A 14,905-nucleotide genomic window follows, 5' to 3' on the forward strand; every position below is an offset into this window, starting at 1 on the left:
CTAATAAGGGTGATCACTCGAACTCTTATTCGGTTGACAATTTCAAAACCCTGAAAGAATAATTAAGATACGCACAAACTGATTCAAATACTCTCGATGAAAATAATATATATATAATTTCAATTATTCAAATGGATTGTACAGAAAATATGGACTAGGGAACCTGTGGCTGTGGATGTTTAGGAGAAAAGTGATTTTCAATTAATTTTTAATTTTGGGAATGATTTCACTAAGTAAGTATATGTATCAATTTCTTATTTAAACTAAATGTGACAGTTGATTTGATATTATATATATTATAAAAGTGCTAAAATTGTGTCAAATTAGAGTCAAGATATTTGAATACAATGATAACGTTTTGTCTTCTGGTGATTTTCAGGGTGTGAACTGTGAAGTTCTCCTCTAGGAGAAATTTCAAGCTCTCGATATATACTGAAATAAGAGGGTTTGGCTTGGAAAAAAGGTAGCTTGGTCTATTCCTTTTACATAAATAATTTGTATTGGAATTATAGTATGAATATTTTTATCTATTTGTCTTTCTTCTATATCTGAAATAAGATCGAGGCTTGACATGGGAAATGAGAATTACTTTTTCCGTTGAAGCTTCCACTGGAAATATGAAAATTATTCCTATGTCTATTTCTGTTCCAATTCCACATTTCGTATATGCCAAATAATTATATAATTATTAAAATTTGTAAAATGAAATACATTGAACAATAAACAATGTTATAATAACTAGTAAAATTTTGTTATAGCTTAATTAATCCAACATAATGACGTACCTAATACAATAAGACTTGAGAATAAAATAAAGCAAATTACATGGTCACCGACTATGTACGGCATAAAGGAAAGCTTATCTCATATTTTCATTGGTTTTATAAACAAATAACGCCGTTCATTTCTCCGTTAATCTTAATATATACTTCTAAAATTGAAAGTGAAGTCTTCTTAAGAATGGATGTTGGAAGATTCATTGAAACAACACTATTTTTGGTACATTTTGCAATGAAATTTAAAAAAAACAGAAGTTCTATGTAGATCACAATTTAAGTAAGCTTCACACTTAAATTGACTAGACTAATGGCAGCTTTCATTTTTTTTTTTTTTTTTTTTTTTATCATTAACATGATCGACGGTTAATTAAATCTAAAATTTGCGTAACATATATGCTATGTGTAGTACTTTGTGGTAATACAATGATACCCAATGATTTCTCGCAAAAGAAATGTTTGTGTTATATTTTTACATTTTTTTAGTTTATATGATGATCTAAATGATCAATTATTGATTAATTATATACATACGAAGTTATATTTGTTGGAGTCTTACATTGAATAGACACGCTTAAGTCTACTGGTTTATAAGAGAAGATAATTCTCTCATTCAATAAAATCTATTGGATGAGAAGTCAAACTCACTTCAAATTCTATCATGGTATCAGAGTCCATGTTCAATTAAGTTGAGTGTTTGACCGACAAGCAACTATCTCCAATAACAGACATAACCCAACATATGAGTTTCTTCTCATTCAACAAGGTTTGATAATTTAAATTCAAATAAATCTAGTTAATTAGGTTATATATTAACCTTTAAAAAGAAATAGTGGTAAAAGGGAGATAATAATCGATATATATATATAATATATATTTATAATATATATATTATATATATATATATCTATATTATATTATATATATAATTATATATATATATATTGGAAAATGATTAACATCTTTTTAAAGAAAAGGAGTAATTAATCTTACGGTAATATTACTTTTGAACTTTCATAATATTACATAAAAGATCACGCTTATTTCATAATTTTCTGCTTATTAAAAAAACATCTTCATCTTCTTCGCTTGGAGACCCTTTTTAACTGTAAGAGCTTCAAGCCCTGCAAATAACAAACAATAAAGGGGAAAAAATTAAAACAAAAAAAGAAATTGGAAACTATATGTTCCATTACTGATCATATGTGAACGGTAAACTTACCGGTTAAATTCAACTTTAACATTGCCGGCATCAGTATCAGCAATAACAGCGAAAGCATCTTTAGAAAGATTAAGATTCCATTGCACTGTGGTCTACAATAATCAACCACCGTTACCACGACACTAGCACCGTCGTGGCAGGGTGCGGCGCCGTATTCGTCGCCCCTATCATCGCACTCGGTACTGTTTTCCGCACGCTGCTCCGCCTTCCATAGGGCATCGCTTACCCCTGTCACCATGTTTCCACGGTCTTGGTTCGTATAGCACGCAGAAGCTCCCAAAACAATATATAATATACTACAGTTTCAGTACTGATCTGAATATGTCATTACGTTTTTGAAATATTGGATTACATCAATCGAACGATTTTGTAAACGGCTAATTACGTTTAAGTTAATATATGGAGGATAGTAATGAAATTACTTACGGGTATAAGGGGATTGTAGTAATAGCATTTGCTTGATCGGCGTGTGCTGCTGAAATAAGGCATAGTGCGATCCAAGAATCATAAATATTTGCATCTGAATGCATTTTTGGTTCAAAACAAGCAATTCAGTCGGTGGTTATGTTTGTAGTGCAAATTAGAGAGGCTCTCTTCCTTTTTATAGAAGCTGAAAGACCAGTTTGTCAAGAACACCGCGTCAACCTACCAATATACGTCTCCTATAAATATTTAATTTAATAACTATCATCACTATTGATAAATACTTACATGGACCGTCTTACCAATTTATTTTTTAATGTGGTAAGACCATCCAATGATATACGATTGATTATTACATATTTAATTTCTTTTTCATTTATCCATCACGAACCACTTTAAAAAAGTGCCTGGTGAGACTTAATCATATAGGTTTTTTCTCATATTCTAATCAAATTAATTATAAAAAAAATAAAAGAGAAAAAAAATAAGGAATATCTAATTTTCTTTGATATTTAGATTTTATCCTAAAAAAAATGATAATTGCAAGCATATTATATCATTTATATATCAAAATGACGAAAGATTACAAAAACTAGAAATCCAATAACATGTTGAAAATTAAATTAGAATTCACTTTTAAAATTCTTTTAATAACTAGTAATACATTAATATTGTCATTGACACTTTTTTCTCTGACTGACTAATAGACTAATGGCAGCTTCATTTTTCTTTGTGTGAAGTGTGAAAATAATGAAGTCCTCCATCAAAAAAGTGTTGCTTGAACTTGCGTTTCAAACAAGTATGGCCTCTCTTTAATGCTCTTCAATTTCTTATACCTGTTTTCGTGAAACTAATGCTCGTAAGAAATGGCTTTGTTTAGTCAATAGTCAATGCATCTAGTGCGATGACTGTATTGTCCCTCTGCTTCCTCGTAGGTTCAATTTAACAACTCTTTAATTTCTTGCTGGTAAATGGTTCAAAATACAAAGCTTAACCATTGACTTGACTTGCAATGACTTTATATTCTGTTTTAGGTCAATAATTTTTTAATTAGCATTGAATTTCAGAATTTTCTCATATTAGTTACTTTTAATTAAAGAGATGCCATCTTTTAACTTAAAATATATGGCTTAAACCTGACTTATAATAGAAAAAAAAAAAAGGTGGATTTATTTATATGAATGGGGTTTTTCTTGACCCGTTTGAAGTTTGATCAGTTAAAAAAATTTTCTCTAAAATTTCAGAACAATATAATCCTTTTGCTTGTGGTGTCGTTAGAATTATGATAGGATAGATTAATGAATATTTACCCCTTGTTGTTGAAATATTTAACGGTAGAGAGATTTTAATTACTATAACATTTTTTTTTAATTTAATTATACCTAAGAAGATTATTTTATTAACTCTATATATATAGTATAAATAATATTAATGTCATATTAATCCACGTTTCTCTAATTATTTCGTAAATTGTTGTAAAGAAAAAATTATAAAACTGTGATTGCTAATTGGTTGGTAGTTAATATAAAATAAAACCAATATAAACCTTAACCACAATTTTTATTATTTACACATTCAACTATTCTGTTAAAGTTCAAGAGAACTTATGCCTAATTCTTCTTTTTACCATCACTTAGCTTAATACATAATCAATCTGGTGTGAAAAAAAAAAAAAAAAAAAAAAAAAAAAAAAAAACCATAAAGGGTTGCCTTGCCTCCAACTTATGAAAAAAAAAATCAACTATAATTTTCCTCAATTATTAATGTGTACGGTACAATTTAATCCTCGTCTAGTCAATTCTATAATTGGGTAGCTATCAAATTAATTAAGTCTCCCAACATTTTTTTGTCATTGGGTTTAATAATGAAGTAGGCAACATGACAAATAATCATCTCATCAAATCTGTTCTTAATTCATAGGTTCCTCATATTTTATTTAAATATGTGAAATTAATAGTTCTTCAATTTAACATAAAAGTAAGATGTATAGCATAAATGAAGCAAAAATATTACTTTACACCTCAATTTCATAACCTTCCTTACACCCTATTGTAGCAACAGAGTTGCAATACAGCGTCAACTAACCGACTTTGACTAAACATGAACACACCGTTCCTTAGAGATGAACGATCGTTTATTCATAAGGAATGATGGTTCTATTTATAAGAATTATTGTTTCTTCATAAGGAACAATCATTCATAAGAAATGAACGTTGTTCTTTCATAAAGATAACTATTCTTTATGAAGAAACGATCATTCGTCCATAAGAAACGATTGTTCGTGTCTAGTCAAAGTTTTTAGTGCATTGGATGTGCTGGGAGCTAATATGACAGTTGTCACACGTTGGGTTGAGTTGGGTTGAAAAAAATTGTGAGATGGGTTTGTGCGTAGAATTGCTCAACTTGGAAGTAAACTTAGAGGAGTTCAAATGTTTAATGGCTGCAACTTGGAGATGAGGCCCACCACGAAACTGGCTCTTTGGTTAACATTCTTAGTTGTCTAGCTACGCTTGGTTGATATCATATTTGGCCTACCAAGACCCTTTTAAAGTGGGAGAAACGACATTTTCCCCCACCTGCAAGTTTTAAAATGACACTTTCCTACCTTTCGTCAAGTTTTGTTAGTATTTTATGTTAATATTTGATTGAAAAGATAAAAATATCCTTAAATAGTTTTCTTTCTTATTAGTTTATTATGAATTAAAATTTAGTTAAGTCAAAGTCTTACTCAATTATTTATTAGTTCAGTGGAATTTTTTTTTTCCTTTATTTATTTAATTAATTAGGAATATTGATTTTTTTATGTTATTGGTAAAATGAAAAACATTATATTATGAAAAACATTATAAATTTATAGATAATTTGAATAATAGTGATGAAACATAGATGACATTATATAAATAAATATTAAAATCATTTAAACTTTAAACATTCCATAACAACTCTTATTTTGTAGGTTGGAGCCAACTATTTTGTTCTTTTTGACTTTTTGACTAATTAAAAAATAAAAAAATTTATAAAGTCAAGCATTTAAGGATATTTGTCTTATCAGTCAAATATTAACGAAACATAACAGAACCTAACGAAGGTGGGAAAGTGTCATTTTGAAACTGAAGGGTGGGAAAGTGTCGATTCGCCAAACCTTGGGTGGGAAAATGTCATTCTCCCCTTTTAAAGTGTTTTGGTATCAAAGCTAGCACATATCATATGAGAATAAAAAATTTAGATATCTTATGTTAAAGATATTAATTTTATGTCAAACAACATCTATTATTAATCAAAGAATATTAAAGTTATCAAACTGTAACAGGTTTCATATCTTGAACTATATATTACATTGACATAATAAGAAGTGAAAAAAATATAAATTTAAAAGTTACCAAGAATCTAGATATATTATTGATCTAGCTAGTAGTACTTTTAAAAATACAGAATTACAAATTCATAACATTATCTCTATTAGATGTATAAGCTTTTTTATATAGACTAATTCATGTATTCAAAATATTAATAATAGGATTATGTGATTCGAGGATTAAAAATTAAACAAATTAATTGATATGGCTCCATTTGTTTTAATATTTTTACACTATCTTATTCCTATAATTCTGAAAATACACATTTGTTTTTTTATTCTAAAAATCCTATTCAATTTTATTCTACTACTTTTAAACCCTTAGGTTTGTCAATTTAACTAAACACCCCCCAAACAAAAGTTTAGAAATTGACAAAAACATCTCCACCCACACACATTTGCTAGATTTTGGCCACCACCGCCGGAAGGTGGCCGAAATCTAGTATAATAATGCACTACTGGATGGATTTAAAAATTAACAAAAACACCCCCCACGTACCCTATAAATTGATCAGCATAATCCATCAACTTTCAGTCTTTCACAAGTTTTCTGGATATATGCACTGTTTTATTATAAGAATGATGCTATGGGTACTAATGAATGAGTACTAATATGTGTACTAACTAAAGCACGGGTACTATGCTTTAGTTAGTACACATATTAGTACTCATCCATTAGTACCCAAAGTATTATTCTTATTATAAATAATAAACACTAAGGCTTTCCATTCCCGAAGCTTCTCTTCTTAGTCTTGGAGAAAACTTCAAACCCTGCAACGAACAAATAAAGAAATTGTACAATCAAACTTTTTTCATTGAAAACTGTGAAATTTATATTATCTAACGAGAAGTTTTTCAAAAAAATGTAAAAGTCTGCATGTAAATAAAAGAGGGCATTTAGACATACGGAGTGTACTCGATCTTGATCTTTCCCGCTTGGCGATCTTAGCGAAAGCTTCCTGGGAGAGATCAAAGGTGGCTCGGCATCCTTGTGGACATAAATCAACAATTTTAACGACAACGCTGGCACCAGTGCAAGGTTGTGGCACGCCTTTGTTTGTGGCACCGATGCATTTGACTCTATAACTACAACAAAAAGGGTCTTTAGCTACGAATTTTTTCGTTGCTAAAAACCTAGAAATCGTTGCAGTATACGTTTAACGACGAAAGAAAATCGTCGTCATGATCGTCGCAATAGGCATGTCGCGCTTTATTTTAGGCGACGATTTGTTAAAATTCGTCACTAAATCTGGCGACAAACCAAAAAATTGTCGCCTATACCATTTTCGTCGCTAAAACTATTTACCAATGAAATATTAGATGTCGTCGCCTAAAGTTAATAGCGATGTACTCTCTATTGTGTCGCCTACACTATACCGCGACGAGATGTGTATTTGTGTTGCCTAACGTATACCATGACAAAATGTGAATTTTGCTCGCCTATGATATACCGTGACGAAATGTGCATTTTTGTTGCATAAAGTTAATAACAACGTCATAATTGTGTGCATCGCTTAAAGTATATAGCAACAAAATATGACATTTTGTTACTTAACATGTAGTGCGATAAAATATGAGTTGTCGTCTAAAGTAATTAATATTTAATTTATCTAAAACATTTTAAAATTTAATTCTAAAAACATAAATATTAATTTGTAAATGTAATTAATTGAAATCACACAAATATATCAAACCAAATATATTATAGAATTATATATGTTAGTTTTCAAATAAAAAGTTAAAAATATCTAAAGTTGACAAAATTGTAATATTCAACAAAAAGTAACAATTGAAAACTCAAATTGTTGTAGGTGGTGGAGGATCCGGTGAAAATTGGCTCGGGAATGAGCCATCAGAAGAAGAACCCATATTAACTGAGATGAACTGCTGCATTTTCTCCATCATTTGCCTATATTGGCAAAATTCTTCCCTTATGTCTCATAGTTCTTGCACCTCCTCACACAAGTGTGTGAATTCCTCTAAAACTTCTTGATTGGCTCGCCTTGAAGTCTTAGAAGATGCAGGTCGTTTTGGACCATAACTCAATCCACGATTTGTTCCTACAAAAATAATATATATGTACATACACACAAATGTATAAATTAAAACAATATAATTTTATAAATTAAAAAATTAAAAGGTATTAGGTTATAATATAAATATAATATAAAAATATAATGAACTTTTATACAAAAAAAATGAAATACACTAGATAATACTTACATATCGAACCTTGGCTTCATCATTTATCCAAGTATTTATTTTACTGCTAAAATGAGTGTCATGGAATAAATGCACCTCCCCTTAGAGCTAGCCTCCTAATATTCAAAAAAAAATAAACAAAAAACAAATAAAAGACAATTAATATTAAAATAAATAAAAATTACAATATACACATTAAATAAAAAATTATTCAAAAATAAATATTTCAAACCTTTGAATTATTTGTTTGGTGAAAAACAATTATCGAAATAAACCCTACCCATAAGCTAATTAAGATACTCAAGGACTAAAAGATCATTCAAATCAATATCAAACTTTGTCTACTAAAAAAACAATATTCAATATATTAGTAATTAATAAAATTAAAAACAAGTTTACCAATAAGCGAGTCATAATCAATTTTTTATCATCAAGGTCAATCTTCTTGCTCCAAACAAATCTAAGAGTCAGTTTCTTTCACTAAAACTAATCTAACAAAGAATCAATCACAAACAAATCTGAAAGATTAAAAATAAAAATTAATTCAAAAACCAAAATTACCTCAGCCATCTCAACCTTTCCAACGGTTTCAAACAGGCCAGCGAGCTGGGCACTGTCATTTGATGTCCCTTCTTCATGCCATATAAGCACTTCACAATTTAGTATTCAAGCTCATTCTATTACCTGAAACTGCTCAAAGGTATAGCTTAACAGCCTTGGCATGTAACAATAACATGTTGTGCATAACAATGAGGGGCTCTACATCAGAGTTGCCAGCAGAACAATTTCCAAATGATGCTGAACAGTGAGCTGGAGGGTACCATCCCCTAACATATCCCATTTCGCTTAACAGGTTCGGCTCGTTGATGGTTGCCAACTCTTAAATCTATCACTAAAATTCTCAAAGCATATTTTGGCAAAATGAACGAAATCTTCCCTGCAAGAACACTGAAACCACATACTGTACCAACAAAACTGATTCATCATAACTAAATGAACAAGAAAGGGATTAAGGGATCTTAGAGCAACCAGGTATTGCAATCTTAAAAGCAAAAGTACTTAAGAAACCCCTTTAGAGAATGGTAGAACTTAGTTACTAGGCATATATTCAGAACCTATTGAAAATAAAGTCGAGCATTTTTTTTCAGGGAAACAGAAAAGCTTATAGAGTGTGAACATAAGTTAAATGAATTAGAGGGCTGAGCCAAGACCCATATCTATCTTCTAGTTCTTGTGGTAAGTCAAAAATGGAATATGGTCACAAACAGCTCAATTCCTACATTAACCAATTCATATTCGTCATCTTCAAGAATATTGTAAAAAAAAAAAACACTAGTGCTTAAGTTATAGATTCATTGAAAAGGATATTACCTCTGAGCAAGAGATGGTCTATAATATTATTATAAGACATGATTCCACTTGGATTAACTTCACCAAGTCTGCCTTCTGTTACAGCTCAGGAACATTATCATCAAGTAGTTGAATATTAATCTCACTACATTAACATTCAATTAATTGCTACTAAGAACATACTTGGTAAAATTCTAACCATGAAATTGAGAACCGGTACGCATTTACTCCAAGTGAATGCATAATCTCAATATCTTCCTGTGAAAATAAATAAGAAATTCATGTATGTTGAATAGAAGTTGCAGGTAAGTAAAAAATTAGTAAATTCAACCATTCATTTACCGAGAATCGGTGGTAATGATCATCAGCAACATCTCCATTATCATTCATTTCTTTAATTGACGAATCTGTTCAAGCGATTCTTGAGTTCAATCAGCTCCTTTTTCGAATACGACGCGATATAGAAGGTCACATAATTGCCCAAGAGGAGAAGTGACGGATTTAGGGCAGAAATTGGAGTAGAAGTGGCGGCCGGAGTGGAGAAGTGGATCTGCAATGGCGTTGTCGGCGGTAGGGTTTTGTGGTTTGGGGATTTTCGATGCCAAAGGGAAGAGGACTGTAGATTTTAGGAGCTAGTAATTTTTTTTTAACTTTTTTTACTTATAAGGGTTCAAACGTTTTTCCATTTGAGGCAAATTTTATTATTTATTTATTTTTTTTAAACCGGGTTTGGGTTTTTGAGGTTCTCTTTAATTTTAGATTTATAATCTTTTAAATTTAAATTTTTTCTTTTTTAATTTAAACGGAAAAAAATTTTTAACGAAAAATTTAAATCAGAAACGAGAACTTTTTTGTTCAATGCCGAAAATAGGTCGATTATGAGGGTTTGCCAAAATGAGTGAAATAGGGAGTAAGAATAAGTTTTAAGGAAAAAACTGTGGGAATTGTGAATGAAAAATTGGTGGCAAAAACTAGGTGGGAAAAGTTTGAGGCAAATTTTTTGTTTTTTATATACACCAAGTAATCCTAAAGAAATTGCTAGTTTCATTTTAATTAGTAGCATATCCTCGAGTAATCCTAAATTACCCAAGAAATCCTAAAGTAATAATTTTACTCAATGTAAAATAAACAATGGGTAATTTTTCCTACCCTAGTGTATATATAGACAATTAAAATACTGTAACCACAAATAGATAATGTTGTCTTGTGATAGACCATGTCCTTGAGTTTTACATGTATCACATTCTTATGATGTGAATACCTGCATCCACTGTTTAAAGAACCGAACCGTACTTGTTAGTCAGACCAATCAAACCGGAACCTGATACCTTTAACGGTCCAGTTTTCTCTAAAAATTGGAATACACATCGGCCTTGTTTCCATATTGATGTCGAAGTTAATGAACAAGAAGAACTTCGTAGTGTGGATGTGGAACCAGAGGTTGTTCAATTTGTGGAGCCAAGTAGTGAAGTTAGTGATTATGATATCAGTTTCATAATGATGATAGTGAAAATGAGATGAGTGATGAAAATTTTTCCAATGATAGTGAAGAGGTATAAGTTGAACATGATATTGAGAATTAATAATATTTATTATTGTTATTGAAGAGTCAAACTTCTATGACATTATTTTTTATATTGACACTGCTTTTAATTTTGATTTCTTTTATTACTGATTGGTTTCACACTTTCAGTTATTGTCATATAAATATAAAATTACATTAAAAATTAAATTCTAACATACTAATGGCAACGATTTTAAGAAAATCGACACCAAAACGTTTTCATGACGAAACATAGATTGCGTTGCAATACATTTTTGGCATTGTTTTTTATATTTGCGTCACCTAAAACGTTTTCTGACGAACTATTTGTTGCATAACCATATGGATTTTGCATCATTTTTTATATTTGTGTCGCCAAAAACATTTCCCGATGAACTATTTGTTGCGTAGCCAGATGGATTTTGCGTCATTTTTTATAGTTTCATCAACAAAAAGATGTTACGACGGGCCTTTTGTCGTGTAGCTAAACTTCGTTGGCTTCGCTTTCTATATTTTCGTCGCCAAACACATTTTATGGCACCGTACATTTGCATTGCTAAATACTTTTGGCTACGTTTTCTATTATTTTTGTCTCTAAAAAGTATCCACGGTGACATATGGTTACGTCGCGAAAAAATTTGGGCGTCGCTATTTGTATTTTCGTCATAAAAAACATTATGTGACGAATTATGTCGTCACTAAGTCTGTCGCCAATTTGCTTCCCGCCATCTCGTGTGAGGATTAGAAAGTCTATGAAACTATTAGCAACAAATTTCATATTTCGTCGCTAATAGTTACTTTTGGCGACGAATTTTGAAATCGTCGTTAAAAAAATCGTAGCTAAAAGCCATTTTTGTTGTAGTAAGATTTGTTACATGCTGCTTTGTTGTTCCAAATAGCATAGCCTGCAGCCGCGATCATCACTCCATCATTTTGTTACCCATTGCATGAGGAGGCTATCGAGAAAAATCAACATTAGGGACGGATTAAATAATTAATTTCAAGGGGACAAGTTTAAAATAAACTAATATAATATATTTAATGAAAGTAAATGCTAATAGACCAATCTTTGCAGATTAAATAAAAACACTTGTTTGATTTATACTCACGATTGTAAGGAGGAGTATAGTAAGTGGCAGTCCCTTTAGCTGCATATGCGGCGGAGCTAAGGCACATTGCCATGGCCACCATCATCAAAATTTTCATTTCTAAACCCATTTTCTTTTTCCTTCACCTTATAGCTTGAAATGTATAGTTCTACTTCTCGGTTTGAAACAACTGAAGGGTTGCCTTCAATTTATAGAGGAAAAAAAAACGCACCCTTATAAATTAATTAATTAAGTCTAGAGTCAATTATCTTGACTTGGGTTGGTATAAAATTGATTAAGTCTTCTATGGATAAATTTGAGAAAGAAAGATAGAAAAAAAAAAAAAACTTGCCCTTCTCATATAAATTAATTAAGTCTAGTCAATTATCTAGATTGGGTTTCTGTAAAATTAATTAAGTCTTGTATGGATAAATTGGAAGACTCATGGAAACCACAAAACATTTTTGGTACACTTCCACCAACTTGGCTATATACTAGTACTTAATTTAACAACTACCAATTAACGTATTATAAATAAATGAGAAGAAAAATTTTAATATTACCTTGTGATATTTTTGTGATACGACTTATTTGAGTAAAATTTATGAAAAAGCATTTATTACAGTTGATATTTGAAGAGTTAAATTGACCTTTAATTCCACTCCAATGGTGACTAATTGGGATTTGGATATGTGAATTAGTCCACCTTCCAATTTCTAAGAGTAATGAGTGAACATCTCAGTGGAATTTATGACTTATGACAAACTTTTATTTTATGAGCATTTTCTTCAGTTAATTAAATTACAAGGGACACAATTGGGGTGGCAAAATTTTAGGGTAGAACTGGAATCGATGGGTATCTGGGTGTCTGTTTGGAACCTGAATCAGGACTAAATTGATATATATTAGATAGGATTTTTTTTTGATATTTTACATATGGGAGGTTTTTTTTGATATTTTGCATATCTATAAATTATAAAAAAAAATTGGTTTTTTTATCTTGTATCAAAGTCTTATTAATTTTTATAAAATATCAGTTTTTCAAAATTCTTATTAATATTTAAGTTTCACTTATTACTTGATTACAAAATTAATATACATTAACACATTTACGTTAAATAATAGCTTTTAAATTTATTATCGGTGAAAACAAACAATAAATCCTTATAATCAAGCATCAAACATTAAGTAATAAACAAATATATTATTTAATGTTTTGCACTTAATGTTAGGGGTGTAATGGTATAATTCTGCTTCTTGTTTGAAACAACTGAAGGGTTCCTTCAATTTATAGAGTAAAAAAAAAAAAAGGCACCCTTCTCACATAAATTAATTAATTAAGTCTAGAGTCATTATCTTGACTGGGTTGGTATAAAATTGATTAAGTCTTCTATGGATAAACTGAGAAAAGAAAAAAAAAAAAAAAAAAAAAAAAACTTGCCCTTCTCTCAAAATTGATTGTCTAGTCAATTATCTAATTTGGGTTTCCGTAAAATTAATTAGTCTTGTATGGTATTGGAAGACTCATGGAAACCACAAAACATTTTGGTACACTTGCATTTGTTGAAGGTGGGCGTTAACCCAAAAAAAAAAAACAAATATATATATATATATATATATAACAACTACCAATTATACTAATTATTAAAATAAATGAGGAAGAAAAATTTTAATAGTACCTTGAGATATTTTTGTGATAAATGACTTATTTGAGTAAAATTTATGAAAAAATAATTTATTACACGAGATATTTGAAGACTTAGAATTGACCTTTAATTGCTCAAAAATGGTGACTAATTGGGATAGTACAATTAGTCCAACCTTCCAATTTCTAAGAGTAATGAGTGAACATGTCTCAGTGGAAGGTTATGACTTATGATGAAGGAGCCGTTTGGATTGAGGGGCATATAAGACAACGGAGGCAATTTTCATTTATTTTACAAGATTTCGATGTTTGGTTTGCAAGTAATAAAATATTACGATAAATTTTTATTGTAAATAGTGTTTGCTGTTAGTAATATGGGGGATAATTTTATTACCTTTCTAGAGGGTGTTATTAAAATATTACCAGAGTAATATGATTTTTTTACTCATTTTGCCCTTGATTAAAAACCATTTCAAACACAATTGCCCTCAAATGTTTACCAAATAACAATTAGTTAGCCCCCCTATATTTGAGAAATTAGCTAAAATACCCCAACCACAAAAAAGTTTAAAAGTTAACAAAATATCCCTAGCCACTCAAGACCACAGTCGGCCGTGACTCACCACCATTAGCTGCCGGCGTCAGTCATTGTAATGGTGTATGACCAGAGGGATTTGGCCGGTTGTGCGCTGGTAAGGCCTTTCTCGGCCATATCTAGCGTTTCCATGGCTATTTCACTGCCAAAGATGTGGCCGTGAAATGACTGCAAATCTGGCCGTGAAATGGCCATAGATTTGGCTGTTTTTCAGCCATGGATTTGTAATCCATGGCCATTTCTGGCTTTGCCAGTGCATGACCAATCATACAACATTCTATCGACTGTTGACGGTGGTGATTGGCTGTCGAAAGTGGCTTGGGGTGGGTGGGGGTGATTTTGCTACAAATTAAAGTTTTATATGGTTAGGGTATTTTAGCAAAATTTCAAATGTAGGGGGTTAACAGAAATAACTCAAATAATAACAATAAAAAATACTATTATATTAATATTTAAAAAAGAGGACAATTTAGTAATCTATATAACATACTCACCGATTTATCTTCTTAACCAAACATATTATTCACCAATTTATTCGAACCAATCAAACACATTTTCTAAATATTCTCAGTAATCTTTAATATGATCTTTCTTTCCGTTAATATAATATACCCTTATAATAAAACATTATGTGATCCAAACGCTCCCTAACTGTTAATTTTATGAGCATTTTCTTCTAGTTAATTAAATTAGAAGCGGATACCAT

At 30.4% G+C, this 14,905-nt stretch overlaps 1 protein-coding gene across 1 annotated transcript; it reads right to left on the reverse strand.

Annotated features, from left to right (window-relative positions):
- Positions 1–1,994: 1,994 nt before the first annotated feature.
- On the reverse strand, positions 1,995–12,089 carry LOC116143668 (EG45-like domain containing protein). Its single transcript, XM_031429110.1, is given in 4 exon segments — positions 1,995–2,032; positions 6,711–6,864; positions 11,739–11,827; positions 11,981–12,089. Coding segments are annotated over 4 exon segments (390 nt in total).
- Positions 12,090–14,905: the final 2,816 nt, after the last annotated feature.

Source organism: Pistacia vera, unplaced genomic scaffold (assembly GCF_008641045.1).
Source record: "Pistacia vera cultivar Batoury unplaced genomic scaffold, PisVer_v2 Contig432, whole genome shotgun sequence".
NCBI classification, from domain to species: domain Eukaryota; kingdom Viridiplantae; phylum Streptophyta; class Magnoliopsida; order Sapindales; family Anacardiaceae; genus Pistacia; species Pistacia vera.